Genomic DNA, 16,429 nt, shown 5'->3' with positions numbered 1-16,429 from the left:
ACTAATTAGTGATAATAACGATATTGAAGGTGAAAATAGCAATAATACAACAATAATAAATTAAAGATAATGTTTATTTTTATAATAATAGTAATACTAATTAGTAATAATAATGATACTTATAATACTAGGCCTACTTAGTAATAATAGGGTAATAATATCGATAATAAAGGTGACAACAACAATAATAATAATATGAGAAAAATACTAATAAAACGCCAATAACAACAACTTTTTAAATTACTATTATTAAATTATAATACTAAGACTAATAAATAATAATATGAATAATAATAAAAAATCGAAAATTATTTATTATTTATATGGTACTGTAATAATAATAATATCAGCCAAAATTTGAACAATATATAATGTTAATGCTAAGACTAATAATTAATATTAAAACTAACGGTAATAAAAACAACAATAATAATAACAACAATGACAACAATAATAACAGCAATAATAATAACAATTAGTACAATGTAGTACCAGTAAATGACTTGTGGCCGAGTTGACTTGTGGCCGAGATGACTTGTGGCCGAGTTGACTGTAGCCAAACTTTTTGTGGCCGAGTTGACTTGTGGCCGAGTTGGATCGAATTCTATGGTGATACACCTGACCATAAACACCAGGGCCTGCATTGCAAAACTTGTACGGTCTTCCCTAGTCATCGAAGTCCTCCATTCATCCTATGATGTCTGTGTGGACATCATAGTGCAGATGACCACATTTAATATTCATCTCATCAAGCAAACACAAATTAATGCCTGGTTTGATTTGATTTCAGATTTGAATTTATTCAGAAGTAATACAAGAACAAAAGCAATGATACACAAAATATACAAAATATGCATTATACAAAATGCTTCGATGGATAACCCATTAACGTTAGGAAAATGTCATTCCAGCTTATTTACATTGGGGTCCACTTCACTCACAATTGGCGTTTTCTCCTCATTTAATCCGGGATTCATTTTGGTAACCTGCGACCACTTTCTCAACGAATGATAATGTGGCAACACAAACATTTTCTTAAGAAATTTGTAGGCTATAGGATTCTGATGATGTAATGCTAGTGCCACTTGCTTGTCATTTTTGGTATAACGTTGTCTCGACTTCTTCCGTTGAGAAATACTTAATTGCGATTCAAAAAACTCAAGAGCAGGGCCTTTGAGATACTTTCCAGCTGCCCTAACTATGTCCTTGACTGAATCATTACTTTTCACTAATGAGGCTCTTTTTAAATGTTTTACTTTTTGTCTTAACCTGTATAGTTTTACTCTCTGCGTTGACTTTCTCCTCAGCTGACTTGAGGTCACTGTGCTTTTCATGACCTCTGTTAGGCTTGGTTTGTTTGATGTAGACTCGCACTGAACGGCAACTGATCCTACAATACAAAATCATTTCACAGAATTAGACACAAACATGTGACATGTCTAAATATGGTCATGATGACATCATATCATGACCATATATAGGCACATCATGACTATATATGGGCATACAACAGTTTTCAGTCAAAAACAATTTGACAATCTTGACAGAACTTTACTTGTGTGCCTACAAGTGAACTGTATGCTATGGCATGTGTGGTGTATGTTACAATACGGTTGAGTGCACAAATAAAAATTACAGTACCACAAAAGCCAACAAGTTATATAGTCCTATATATCAGTATCTATTTGAACATATACGTACCAAGCGTTTATTGTTCTGGATGGTTTTTGAAAGGGAGGGGAGGGGCTTTATTTGAGGGAGGCATTTATCCAAAATAGTTGTTTATCCTATCTGGGTTGTTTATTCGCCCATAAATATAGTATGCGTTTTGTACTGTATATGCTACTGTTTAGTGTATGTGATATTCGATTACTCAGTCGAGAGAATCACGTTGTGATTTGACTAAGAAACCAAATGGGTTTTTGTTAAGTAGTGGTTATACTATAGTGGACTATACTTCACTAAGAAATTACATAATATTTCTATTAAATTCATTTTGTTTGTAATTGTTTTACTAACTAGAGTGTATACAATTATCATCTCACAGCTGTATTTATGCTGTGGTGACAATAAATATTTATCATGATTGTATCGTATCATAATAAAATAAATAATATTACTTGAATTAATTTCCGAGTTAATGGTCTCCACGTTGTTGTTGACTTCTGATCCATCTCTATCAGGTATATAACAGTAGCTATGGTCTACTAAAGATGCACCTGCCATAAGTAATAAGTATATTTATTGACTAGAATACTTTACTAATTCACAAAATGCATAACAACAATGCATATGTCTAATTAAAAGGCTAAGATAAACCTAACAAGGCTTGAAGATACAGCACTTACAGTTCATCGTCTTAGCTTTTGCTGTGATTGTATTAAGCTGAGAGTCATTCTCCAATCCATTTTGTGGCTTAGATCTTTTTAACAGTTTTCGTTTAGGTGATGATGTTACTTCAAATTCTGTTGGAATCGCATTCCATACTAATTTGTTTGTGTATTGAAATTTCTGTGATTCCGTAAAATGGTCACTGCATAACCTGCGATTTAGATTCAGGTATTTGGTGGACCTGTTTTGCAAATCTTTTCTGCAGTGTTTAAGCCATTTAGAGCATCTGTGAAAAAAACAACAAATGTTAATTTTGTTAATGCCTTATGAAAAAAGACTTTCATTCAAAGTAAATTAAATGTGTTAATATATACAGCAAAGTATGATGCCGATAGATTAGGCTTTGTAGGGGATTTGCATAAAACAGTTAAACACGCAGTCCATTTTGTAAAGTTTAGTTGCATCTTACAATATTTACAACATAAGTAGAATGATAATGATTGTGTTTATAATAGTTGTAGACCAACTAACTAGCCTGCTTAAACACCTTTATTTCACTCAATAGTGTTTGCTAGGCGTTGGTTGGAGTTGTTTGCACGGCTGGCCGTGAGAATAAACTCGGCCCATTTTACTACTACTACTAGCCTAGGCCTACTTAGTATACCAGGCCTAGCCTACTTTACTTACTTAATCAACACTGATCTCTACTAGACCTATATGTTTCGGTCAGTGACTACTACTAGTACTCTAGACGTAGTAGTATTATTCTAGGCTAGCTTATGACTATGCCTACCTATGTCATGATGACTAGTTTCAGGCGCTTAAGGGCTTAGCCCTAACTAGGGCCTTAGCCTAGCCTATGACGTCTCTTTCGCATATTCGATTAATTTTGGCAATACAGTAATAATAAATATTATTTGTCTTTTCGTTAGTTCCATATTTTACCTTTCTTCATCTTTCGGAAAGCGATGGAATGTCAAATTCGGATTTTTTCCTGAATTATTATTGCAATGTTTCGCACAACAATAATACTTTCCCATCGCGATTCCGTGAAACAACATCCGGGTTTCCCGGTCCCGGACCCCACGGCGGCGCCCTTCAAGTTCAGATATTAAGCTACAGTGTTTTGTTTTTAAATTAGCAAAAGTGTAGGCCTACACTGTAAAAGGACATTTTTGGTGATGATCTATACTTATCTATAGTCTGTAGGCCTAGTTTTCCGGTGATTAATTGCTTCTGCTCTCTAAGACACCACTGACTTTACATTAAATCCTTTAAGCGAGTATTTATTTTTGGTATTTACGACAATAATCAGGTAGGCCTACTCAGCTGGTGCTCCGTCAAATTCTATAATACTATTGATAAAAAATACGATCTTTAAAAGTGAGATTACTATTTCCGAACCTTAGGTTTGACAAATCAAGTATATTGTATAAGTTATAATACTTGAGAGATTTATTTCTTAATTGGTGTGATATATATATGTATATATATATATATATATATGACTGACTTGATAAAGGGTTACGCCCGAAAGATCTCGTCTATTTTCTTAATAAAATTCGTCGGCCGACGGTGTACGACTGACGTACGACGCAGTAAATGCTCAGTTTTACAGTCCCGCATTGTATATAGTTGGGAGGAAGGATGCCTATAGGTTAATTTACAATAACTTAAATTTGTCCATAACCTGTCTCTTATACACATCTAAATGACGCTACTGACGTTTCACTGGCATTCTCCCTTCTTTTTGGGCAAAGAAGAGTGGGAATAGGAGAATTTTCCCCATCGGATAGCTTTATCCCCGTAGTCCCGCCACCACGACAAGGTCTTTTAAAAACCAATAATTTGCCTAGCCAGATATTATTATATGGATTGCCAATCACAAATATTGTGGTCTAAAAGCACATTTTGGGCCATACTAAGCCATAAAAACTTTCCCACCAGGAATTTTTTTTATACCGGGATCCTGACCGAGACTCCAGTCGCCCCGCCCTTGTTTCGGGTTTGATGATTTTGATATAATGATTATAAGAAGAAAAGTTTGTGTGGGGGATGGGGGGCGGAGAGAGAAAGAAAAGTAGAAGGAAGGAAAATGTATTAAAACAAGATGTTAAACACTGAACCAATTAATTTGAATTGACCTTGTTTAAATGGAAAAAATTTGTGACATCGTATCTACAAACCGTAGATGAATATTTTCAGCTATGTTTGTTTGTTTTCTGTTAGTTTCTTCATTTCACCAAAATAAAAGTATTGAATATTTTTTTCCTTTGAATTTGATTCTGTGTTTTCGATTCAATGCTTTTGGTTTCTAAATGACTGAATCATTAATGTAGTGGCAGGCCGCAATAGCTCAGTTCACATTGTGTGAGACCAAAATAAAAATCAGCAAACCTGTAATCACTGTATTTTAAAGCAGAAAACAATGAGGGTGGTGGGTGGGGGGAAGGGTTGTTATCATATAGTACAGAATAATAAAAATAGGCCTATTTAATGGGTAATTGGATAAGTCAATGCAATTGAATGTCACATCAAGCATATTAAATCGCATTGTATGAGTTACAACTCCTCCGGATGCCCAATATAAAGCCACTTACTGCGCCCGTCGGTTGAAGTGAGTGGCTTTGAGTGGCGAATCATGGAGTACGCTACGCCATGACGCGCACGCAACGAATCGATTTTTAATGACGATCCGTTCAGACTGCCACAGACCATCAATAGACGGCGTCGCATCCGTCGTTTGGCGCTCACAGCAGGAGTTAGATTCGTCGGCCGACGGTGTACGACTGACGTACGACGCAGTAAATGCTCAGTTTTACAGTCCCGCATTGTATATAGTTGGGAGGAAGGATGCCTATAGGTTAATTTACAATAACTTAAATTTGTCCATAACATATCTCGGTGACTTTGTTACGTTCGGTCAATGAAGATTGATGTATTTTGTGTGACTGTTAATAATTTAATACGTTTAAGAATATAGTTAATCATATTAATTTTGTGTTCAAATATTGTAGCAAATGTCAGATCCACCTCAGATAAGATAACAGTACCGTACCGCTAAACACAGCCACAATACACAAGATGGGGCTTTCTTCACTCTGGATTTCAAAAATCCCATGTACATATTTGTAAACTTTCAAGTGCTATGGCAATATTTGCTTGATTAAAAAAAAATAAGAGAAATAGAGCTATATACAAATTAACTCACATAGACCTAGTACTTTGTTGAATGACCCGTTCCCTTTTCTGAAGTAGACTGGTGTTGCTCCAGTTTGGTCTGATCTGATGCCTTGAAATAATTTAATATGCAGAGAGCGTAAGTAAAGTCTACATGAGCAAATCGATTTTATTTTTCTAAATTGGATAAACAAAAACAAAAAATTCAAGATAATTAATGCTATTGGATCCAATTGAAATTAGGCTATTTTAATATGGAAATATTGTCATGGAATTGTTAAAGGAGATAATTTGGTTAAATATGAAATAAATATGTATGAACATGATCTGAACCTGTTGTTTTTCCTCCAAAAGTTATTTTGTAATTAGAGATGCATATTGTCAGCACTTATAATGCGCCATCTATCTAGCGTGCTATTCTGAGAGGCGCAGTGACCCTTGACGAAAAGAAAAAGTATTTACTAATTTAATATTTTGAAAAATGATCTCGAAATAGAGTGGTCAATTTTCGTTCAAGTTCTGAAAAGTTTACTAGTCTCTCGACCCCACGGCGGCGCCCTTATCCTAGAGAAAATCTAACTGACCAATTATTGGAAGGAATTATAGGAAGGGAGTGCAGAGGTCAACAGAATCAAAACAGAGAAAAAGAAGGGGGCCCCATGTGGTCGCACGACAAAACAAAAAAGTTTAATTTTATCACCACAGTGGTTAATTTTTGAGATGTAAATCCGAAATTTAGTACAACGGCTTATATCAAGTGTCATGGTAAAATTTCAAGTTAGTTTCAATACTGCGCGCCTTTTAGGCCTAGGCCTACCTAGTTAGGCCCAGGCGTACCCTAACCTAAAATGTTACGTAGGCTAGGCTAGGCCTACCTAACTAAGTAGCCTACCTAGGCCTAGGCCTAAGTTCAGACAGTCAGTGGTGGTGGTGTAGCCAGCCTAGGCCTGGCCTAGCCTGTTTTCTATGGTGTGAGGCCATTTCATCATCGTCTAACCAAAATAAGAGGCGAGCAAACCATTGTGGCATTGATAGGCTTATCCTAGGCTAGGCCTAGGTCTATCTATCAGGGGTGCAGTCAAGGTAAAATTCTAGGTGGTTGAGGTCAAGCCTTGCTTGCTTGTGAGGCAGCGAGCAATAAGAACTGACTGGGGACCAGGGGCCAACAAGGCAAAATCAAAGCCAAAGGCCGCCGTCTTGGTCAAGGGCTCGAAGGCACCGGAATATAAAATATTCGCGTTAATAGCGTTAATTTATGTGATAAAAGATAGAATTGAGAGTTGGTTTCACCAATTCTGAATGCTATGAATGTAAGCAAGAAAATAAATTTGGCATGAGATTTCACCTTTCCCTGGTTCCACCAACAGAAGGTATGTTTTCGTGATCATAAACCTCGGATGAAGGCCCAATGTTTTTGTGATCATAAATTACCTCCAACGAAGGCCTATTTTTAAATTGGTCTTAAAAGTGGGCATGATGTTCTATTACCTATTGCAAGCATTTTCTTGGATGTGAGATGCCTTTTATTTTCTTTATCATTAGTGTTTCACCTATAGTGCTGTATTTAATTTTCTGATTGTATTTGTTGTCAAAGATTACACACTTTTAAGGTGGTCGTCACTTATGGGTATTATAAGAAATGTCAAAAAGTGTTCGCGTTTTCTTATTTAGTGGTGGCTTACGAGAAGTATCAGATGGACTGATTAGATCAAAGAAGTGATCGCTTGCAGGAGGTAGAGGCACAGGAAAGTCGAACTGTATTATACAAGGGAAGAGTTTTTGAAACTCTTCTCTGATTATACCATATATTACTGTAATAAATAACAATAATTTCATTTGCTACCTCGATACTAGGTAACCAGAGATTTTCCATAATTGTAACAAATTTTTTTTTAATTATTTGTTAATTATTACTGTATGCACAAAAGTCGAGATTTATAGCAAGGGTAAATAAGTTACTCCATGTAAATCATAATAAAAGGAGGGTGGTTTACATTTCATATATTACATTTTTTTTTCACATTACCGACCATTTACTTCTATATTACCAGGATATTTTTTTAAATTTTGAGGGGTTCGGGACCCCTTGACCCCTCTCTGTCTGCGCCCATGGCCAGGCCTGTGTGCCATAGTTAGATGAAACAGTAGACTAGTACTTTACGGTAGCCAGGGCTCAGGTGCAATGGCAGACTAGACCAGCAGGACAGTTATATTTTGGCTTTATTCCTTGGCCTATAGTAGAAATTTGATTATACTGTAGTACTTTATTGTAATATATTTAACAAAGAAATAATATATTATTATAATTTTATTGATAATGTTATTTATGATATTTAAATTGATAGCATGAATGTACAGTATGATGTAGTTAGGGAGGGTAGCATACAGTAGAGTAGGTACAGTGGTACTATGTACTATTATTAATAGGCTAGGCCTAGGTATGATGGAAAATTGATTAATGAATCAGTGAATGGAGAGATGTGGTTTAATAAAGAAATTTAATGCAATTATATTTTTATTTGGAAGAGGCTATTCATGTGTTGCCATACGAATAAAAACAATGAGAATTTATTTAAAACTGGGCAAATTATTTCTTATTGTTCTTATTTGGAAGGTAACATCCAAAAGAAATACCATGCGGTTATTCACAGCCTAATACTGTACATATGTAAATTGTGTAGAAAAAATCTCATACACACGGTACAGTAGACCTGATAAGTCAGCTCAGCTCCATCTGATGGAATGGAACAGTCCATCTCTTCAATTCATGAATATATTTTTCCCATTGCACACAGTGGTATTAAAACTGTGTTTACCAATTCATTTAATATTGATATTATACAGTGATTATTTTCTCTTCACCATAGTTGCTGGATTTTTCATAGCACGTACAATATATCGTTTCAATCGAAATGTACACTTTACATCGTACTACAGGACATGGCATGCATGCAGGAGACCCCAAGGAGGTCCCCTGCAGTAATGGCGGTGTCAATTGAGAACAGTCTTTTGTAATTTGATGTGTCTGTAGTACAGTAAATGATGTCTCACCTGCTATTGCTTGTGTAGTATTGATGTCATTTATTTATTTATTAAAATTCTCATTCAGTAGCTGGAAACCCACCACTTACAGAATGGAACCTAAACTACTTAAAACTACAGTTAGAAAAATAATAATAATAATAATAATAATAATAATAATAATAATAATATTAAAAGTAATAACGAATCAAGCAAATACCGTACTCATGCAAATAAACGCCCGGGCGCTTAAAATATTTTTTTGCATTTTCTGAGGGGGCGCTTATTCAAACGGGGCGCTTATGAAACAGAGTGGAAATTGAGGGGGCGCTTATGAAAATAGATGAAAATCGAGGAGTTCTTATGGGAACTTATTAAATTCAAGGAGCACTTTTTAAATGAAAAAAATTATATAAGGACATTACGAATGGTGGTTAGGCGGAAAAGATAATCATCCAGAGAACATGGCTCATGACAAGAATGCTGTGAATTACATAACAGCAAAATAGCAGATGCAATTAGTGGTGGTGGGTAGTGGTTAGCTTGTTGGCCATCGGCTGACAAATATGTAAGAGGAAAGTTGGAAATATACTGTCTGTGTGGGGATCGGAGCTCTCATCTGTCCGAGAGAAATACTGTATCCTCATTTTGATATTCACCTGAGAAGAATGTTATTCCACTCAGCAGCTCAAATCATGCCAAAACACAGCCCAAGAATTGATTGGATTATTGACTTGCTAAAAAGAAAATCTTACGATATTTAATATGTGGTAGCTGTCTCTTATACACATCTAGATGTGTATAAGAGACAGGTACGGTAACTGCATCAAGTCTAATGTCTTTCAGGTTTAAAATGACAAGTTTTGGCTGGAAAAGAAAAATAGGAGAACATGTTTCCAAATCATCTGCACTAGCATTCAAAGGAAATACTGGAGCACACGAGACTGAGGATGAAGAATGCAATGTGTTTGACTGGTTAGATACAAACAAACGATTCAAAATCAGCCTTGAAGATGCATCTTCAAAGAGCAAGAGGCTGATACAAGAGGGCAATACATTAGCGGAAGCAGAGAGGTAGCGTACATAGCCAGTGGCGGCTGTAGAGTATATTTGCTGAGGGCTAAGCTGTCCAAGTGACAGGTGGGGCTGAGTGAGATAAGAATAACTTAGGCCTGCAGCGCCATCTGAAGGCAGAAGGCCCGAGATGGGGAGGTTTTGTGAGACCCCTCGCAAATTACTTTTTAAAAATTTATAAATAAGGACCTCTGGATGACCGTAAATTGCACTCTTAGACTTGAAAAAGCCAACAAAGGGAAATCTTCCTTGTAAATGTGTCAGCTACCATAATTGGAAAGTTGATAAATTTGTAAATGTAAAGTTGATACATTAAATTTAAAGATGTTAAAATACAATTCCGACTGCCCAAAGAGCTCTGGCTGGTAGGGGATTTGACCTGTGCAATGGGGGTTTAAGCACCTACTGGTGCCACCACTGTACAAAGCATGTTACTAGCTTTCCAGAGGGGTGTGTGTTGTGATGCTGTTGGTTGTGATTGTTGGTCGTTTTGCTGATGGTGGTGTAGTCTATAATCGTTGTTGCCATTATCTGTCAAATCTTTAATAGTGGTTTCTAATTTGGTAGTATGCATGATGATAATCCCTCTGTTAGAGCTCCAGGAAACTTTCCCCTTGACAAGAGTTCTTCTTCTGGATCCAACCATGGCATCTAGGCAGTGGCATATCTAGGGATGTAAGGAGCACCGGTTGTTCCTGTCCCCCCTCCCCTTTCCACATTGAAATTGTCCAAAGCAAAAGAAACACGCTGAAGTATCACCTTATTTTCCAAACTGGCCCCCCCCCCCTTCACGTAATCATCAGTCCCCCTTCCCCCTATTTCAAGACTTCTGGATACGGCAGTGTGTCTAGGTACCTTCAAGACCACCGGCTCTTATAGAAAACCCCCTCAATTTTTACAAGCCTGTAAGACAGTGATATACTCTATTGGCAATCCCTAAAATATCAAATAAAAAACATGTAAAGTTGATGTGCCGCCTTTATTGTTGTGCAGGTATTGGGAGGCTATTAACAAATGGAATGAAGCTCTTCAATTAACTCCTCATGATGAAACTTTATATGAAATGAAAGCTCAGGTTGGTGGCTTTCTATTATCAAGTTTACATCATCTGCCATTTGCAACTTGAGTACTTCTCTAGGTCCTTGACATCAACACTTACATTACCACAATTTTAGGAGATTCTCCATCAGTGCACAGCTCAGCTCTATGGCTCTTACATTATTTTTACAATTAGAGATTGATTGAAATAGATTGATTAAATAAATGTATTGATATAAATGTCTCCATCCAATTAAAGACCACTTTTGGGACCACTGTTTCCACGATCTTTAGCATTTTTGGTTTTGAATTAGAATAATTGAGATAAAAGATGTTTGTTAATTTAGGATCAAAGAAAAGTGGTCATTAATTAGAGGAAAACTGTATTAATATCTTTCATATTTTATTAATTTTTTTATTCCCCATTGTAATGTACATAGAACTGTTTAATGTGTGTATTCTATTTAATTTCCTAAGATCCTGGTATTTTGTAGTTTTAAAAGTCATTGTTAACTGTATTAAATTTATGCCTGAACAAATGTAAACGATAAGATAAAAATATACCTGTTTATTTTTTTTAATATAAATGTTTAGGTTTTGATGATATTACATGAGCACTGGCCAGCGATCAAGTCAGCTGAGAATGCTGTTAAAATTAGTCCAACGTGGTGGCAAGCGTATCAAACACTGGGTAGAGCGCAGTTAGGTCAAGGAGAAATTCTGTTGGTAAGACTTGTATAATATTTTTACAAGTCTAGGTAATGAATGGGAATGGTAGGAGAATAAACCATAACTCGAAGAGTCATTGTGCTGAATTGCGTATGGGCGTGGTTCGTGATCACTGTAGCAGCCGCATAGAGGCGTTTAGTTCACATCATTCCACTAAGATGGGCTGAAATGAACCATATTATTAGGTTAACCCTATTCTTTTCAGAAGATGCAATGGGTGAGATGTGTACGCTGGACCTCCTATTTTTAAGTCCCTATCTGAGAAGACTTTACCTTACCGCTCGACCAGTGGACTCGCCATACACAATAGTTTGATGTGAAGTAGTGAATTCTATTTACAATTGGGACTATAGTCCCATCATCCTTGATTTATTTTACGAAATAAAACCATGTTGTATTTGTTTTACTATTTCTCATAAATATTAAGCAGAAATCCGTCTACATTGTACACAAAATAATTGATTTTTCCTGATGTGTGCAGTTCACATAGGCATGCGATAGTTGATAGTCGATTTTGAATATTACTTCCGTCATATCTGCATAATATGTACCTGCAGAGAAGTACGGTAGTCAAAATATAATTGTAACAAGTAAAATTGACCAATTAAATGTTGTTATTGCTCAATTAATGTTCGAAGTGTGAGTAATATAACTCACAAAAGTTACTTAACTATAATCATAACAAAATGACTTGTATTTTATAATGGATTCTATACATTTAGCTATTCCCTTAATGATGTCCTTGTCTTTACATTTTTATAGGCTAAAAGGAACTTTTCAAAAGCAGTACATATATGTCCAGTTGACGATGAGTTATGGAAAGAAGATCTGCTGTGGGCACACTCATTGTGGAAAGAGAAGCTTGCTCGAGACGAAGTTCATGAAAAATCAGATAACAGTACATGATGCAAAAATAAAGTTTAAAAAAACAAAATAGTAAGACGCCCATTGTACGTACCCATTGGTACCAAGGGGTGTTCGTAAATTGAAAAATTTATAAACTAGAGCAGGTGTCAGTTTCCAATACCTAGGCCTAGCTAGCGTTGGTAGTTTGTTGTTTTGGTTAGGTTTATCACATTAAAATAGTGATTATTATACCAAAAATGGAAAAAAAGATTGAACTATTTATAAATAATACAACTAACTTGATTTTATTAAGAAAATTATACATTATCACTTTGTAAGACATCCATAGTCGGACCTTTTTTTATGGTAATAATTGGTCGATGATGACGTCATCAGGGGCAAAGACTATTTGTAAAATGGACATTTTACTGCAAACATAATGCCAGACACAAGCAGTTTATGTCAAATATATATCTCCTTTCTCCACGAGTACTTGATGATGCAATGCTGTCTACTGATGGTCAATAAAAGTGATTCATTGCACGCGCCTCATTGCGTTGGCAACAACTGTCAGTGCAGTGTGTCCAGCTTAATATGTGGTAGAGAATGTTTTAAAATGTAACTTTTGAAATTTCAATTTTTTTCTTTTTCCAAGTTAGTTAACATTATGTACAGTAATGTAGATAAAAGTTAGTACAGAAATAAATATTTTAATCATGAAGAACCAATTATTAATTTTATATATTATTTGAAACTATTATATATGTAATTTGAACGTAAAGATAAAGGTACATCAGAATGTCAGGGTTGGACAGTCCGACAACAGTAAACAAAATATTTAAATATACACTAGCTTCACTAATTCTAGCAGCCAACTACTGTCTTTATAAATTGCAGACCATTGTTTTTAGGCATGGATGTTTCTTTAGTAGGAATATAAACTCTGAACATAACACCCTTAACACAGATTGATCAACACCGTATTTAGATTCATGTTCTATAAATGCTCTGGATTTACGTGTGATTACAATACCATCAGGACAAAAGGCTACTAGGCGAAACACAGCAAACTTGCTGTGTTGAAAGTACCAACTTATTCTCTCAGGCATGAGTTTGACCATTCGTGAAACAGCGGGTGGTAGTTTAATAGATTTCATTCCCGTTGACTAGTAGTGGTAATCTTATGGGGCGATGTCTTTATACAACCAGAAAAAAAATAAAATAAATACAAGATAACTGAACAAGACAAAAGATTAGCTCTATTTTGTTTTCTATGAAGATAAATTGTCTTAAATATTCTTCCATCTCCATTCACCCTCACGGTTGTTCAACACTTGCAGGCCATCCAGTGACTAAATCAGTACAAAATAAGAAAGGTCCTCATAATCCATATTATAGGCTACTGAATTATAATTTTCAAACATGCTGAATATGACCTTGTTCCGACGGTGTAAGTTACACCGGTGATATCGTAGTTATCGAACAAGAGCTGTTATGAGGCTGACACCGACCGTATAGAACGGGGTCACCTGATAGTTAACATGCGCTTCACCCTGCAAGCTAAATGACTAGGTTGGCAAGGCTCCCATCCGATAGAACTTTCTGTTAATTGACTTGCCACATGTTGATTGCAATAACATCTGTAGCTTGACCACGGTCTCGCTTTCGAGGCAATTGCGGCCTAGTTGATTCATAATATCAACCAAAGCACCTTTTGTGTTGTTTTTAACTTCATAATTGTCAAAAGTAATCCAAATACAGTAAAACATTACAAGACAAATATATATTATTACCTTTCGTTGTAAACTTCATGTAAATTTTCATGTCTTTTTTGGGGAAATCCGCAAAATACTGTGGTAGTTCGTTCGCTGTGTCAAAAGATACGGCTGAACGAGATACGACAACGCTGGTGAGATACTGTATGTACAGCTAATACGGTAGCTTTATCTTTAGCCACTGCAATTCACACATTCTAGCAAGAAGAACCACGAACAACGTTTGTACCAAGGCCTCCTTGTTTGTACTCGCATTTGGAGGCTCAGGTTATAATTGCTGCCGAAAATCTCCTAAATGTAAATCAGAAGTTTTATTTCGCTTTTTCGGAATGCTCTACCAAGTGAAGAAGAAAAAATTGAATGTTAACATATTTTGCCTTTTACTTTGTTGATCCGGGACTAGGATGCCCTACTGCCTACCCAATCAAAGCAGGCCTAAAATCATGTTTGGTGCGGCATTTATTCGAGAGCAGCCCTAATTCGAGCATTTACGATACCCAAGATCTGTGTTCGTAACATGCATTATGTAAACACAGCCATAGAACCTTTGTATGCTACAGTATTCTCTATGTATGATGTAAAAAGCTGTTGCCGCCATGGATTTGGACATTTGGATACCCATCACAGATTTACATTCTTCCATTTAACTAATACCTCCTTGACTGTACAGAACCGAACTCAATTGCTTGGACGCTCAGTCTTCAGTAATCAAATTTAGCTAATATTTAATATATCAGGAATTGCAATGAAACATTAATAATCAAATAAATAAATATTCAGATTCTTTTATTGAAATACACAGTAAGTGATATCTGAAATTAATTTGTAGTACAGTATAATCTATAATATGTAATTTTTTTTTTAACAGTCAATAACAAGCAATTTAATCCATATAACAGAACAGCACTGCCTTCATGTTTCTCATTATTGTTGGCCAGTAAGTTTATAATACAGGACATGAGCCAGAATTATAGTGTTATTTTGATGCAAAGTAATCCAGGAATGAAAACCATGTGTCAATTTTAATTAATACTGGAGCTAAAGATCAGGCCTTTTGGAAACTGTTTTGATGTAAGGACTGGCTAACAGCTTAACATAAACATACTCCTTGTGGATAATATTTGAACAGCACACTGCAACCCTTTGGATTCTTGGTACAGGTACCTACAATGAAACAAATTATTTTGATTAATTTAAGAAAATCTAATAATACTGTATAATCAACACAGGGGTATGCTAGCCAAACTTGTTCAAATTCATGCAAAATGTTGGATATCTAATGGTGATAAAATGTCATTTACAGGTATTAATAATCATAAGTGTTCAGTAAGCGATACAGACTGCAGTTACTTAAGATATTTTAAACCGACTACATAAAAAAAAGAATACGGATTTACAGGCTTGTTTTGGTAACTGAAGACTAACAAAAGTAGTGGGGATTACATTTCCATGCTGCTTGCTACATTTTTTTCCCTGGGCACAAGTAAGAATTCTATGGACATAAGTGATTCCAACTTATTAAATACCATCGACAGGGAGACAATTGTTACCCTAAAAATGATTGTTACCCTAAAAATATTAGTTTACCATATTCAGATCACCTGATATTCAGTGGCCATCTTAAATAAATAAAATTTGTGTTCTCATTACAAGTTTTAGGGAGCGTAAATAAAAAAAAAAAAACCCCAAGTAGCAAAAATTAATTAACCAATTCTAGGCCACTTTTTTTGTACCTTGTTCAGCGAACCCGCTGACTGCAAATACTGATGATTTCCAATAAAAATTAAATTTTATTTATGGCCAATTAGCGCATCCGCCGCCACAAAAAAGTGGAAATTTCAGAAAAAAAAAAAATGTTTTTCTTTATTTTTATTACGCCTTCTGCTGCCTTGAAATCTCCATATATCAGATATATATATTTATTTCTAATTATTTAATTTGAAGCATTTAACCATCTTACTTTACATTCACCAATAAAACTTTTATATTTATTTCCTCCTCCATCTGGATGTTTTTAGCAAAACTATTTGCTAAATAAGACAACAAAATTTTATATTTATTTTGATTCCGCCCTCCTCCCATTATCTTTCAAAAAATAAGTACGCGAAAAAACAAGGAATAAAGAAAGCCTCGTCTTAAGGGTCGTGGACACTCAGATGACCAAATTCATAGGCTGGGTGTATAAAGTTAATTGGTTTTTTGGGCCTAAAGTTTGGTTTGTAGAGGTTCAACTAATATGCAAGATTATAATCCATGGTAATTAACATAATGAAACCATGAGACATTGATAACTTGCCTATATCTAGTGGTTTCTGTGGAACTACTTTCCAACCGCTTGTTCGAGTGCTTCATGAACCTCAACTGCTATTTGGGCTTCTGCCTTTGCTACATCTGTTGTTGCTGCTGCTAAATCTTGATTTGCCTTTGATAGACCT

The 16,429-nt window shown here is 35.5% G+C and overlaps 3 protein-coding genes across 4 annotated transcripts in view; 1 reads left to right on the top strand and 2 right to left on the bottom strand.

Annotated features, from left to right (window-relative positions):
• Window positions 1-774: 774 nt before the first annotated feature.
• Window positions 775-3,432, bottom strand: LOC117100935. Its single transcript, XM_033240780.1, has 4 exons — window positions 3,277-3,432; window positions 2,349-2,617; window positions 2,121-2,219; window positions 775-1,390 (listed from the first exon to the last, which is right to left on the bottom strand). The coding sequence occupies exons 1-4, from the start codon at window positions 3,390-3,392 to the stop codon at window positions 903-905; spliced, it is 972 nt and encodes a 323-aa protein (XP_033096671.1). The 5' UTR covers window positions 3,393-3,432; the 3' UTR covers window positions 775-902.
• A 2,671-nt stretch (window positions 3,433-6,103) lies between these two features.
• Window positions 6,104-13,549, top strand: LOC117101037 (tetratricopeptide repeat protein 33-like). 2 transcript variants are annotated; one of them, XM_033240914.1, is made up of 5 exons: window positions 6,104-6,288; window positions 9,379-9,606; window positions 10,600-10,681; window positions 11,239-11,370; window positions 12,136-13,549. In XM_033240914.1, exons 2-5 carry the CDS (start codon window positions 9,386-9,388, stop codon window positions 12,277-12,279), a joined length of 579 nt encoding a protein of 192 aa, XP_033096805.1. In that variant the 5' UTR covers window positions 6,104-6,288; window positions 9,379-9,385; the 3' UTR covers window positions 12,280-13,549. The 2 variants fall into 2 exon arrangements, with proteins under 2 accessions (XP_033096805.1, XP_033096797.1); XM_033240906.1 differs by having other exon boundaries at window positions 6,107-6,276.
• A 1,214-nt stretch (window positions 13,550-14,763) lies between these two features.
• The window catches only part of LOC117101053 (ATP synthase subunit delta, mitochondrial-like), a gene marked incomplete in the record, with an annotated part of 12,072 nt that continues 10,406 nt past the window's right edge, over window positions 14,764-16,429 (bottom strand). Inside the window, 2 exon segments of the mRNA XM_033240921.1 lie at window positions 14,764-15,158; window positions 16,291-16,429. Of these exon segments, the coding sequence (XP_033096812.1) occupies window positions 16,315-16,429 (115 nt within the window).

Source organism: Anneissia japonica, unplaced genomic scaffold (assembly GCF_011630105.1).
Source record: "Anneissia japonica isolate Jap-2015-1 unplaced genomic scaffold, ASM1163010v1 scaffold904_len716149_cov161, whole genome shotgun sequence".
NCBI classification, from domain to species: domain Eukaryota; kingdom Metazoa; phylum Echinodermata; class Crinoidea; order Comatulida; family Comatulidae; genus Anneissia; species Anneissia japonica.
Note: the sequence above shows the minus strand (reverse complement) of the source record. Positions and strands in the feature narration are given on the sequence as shown.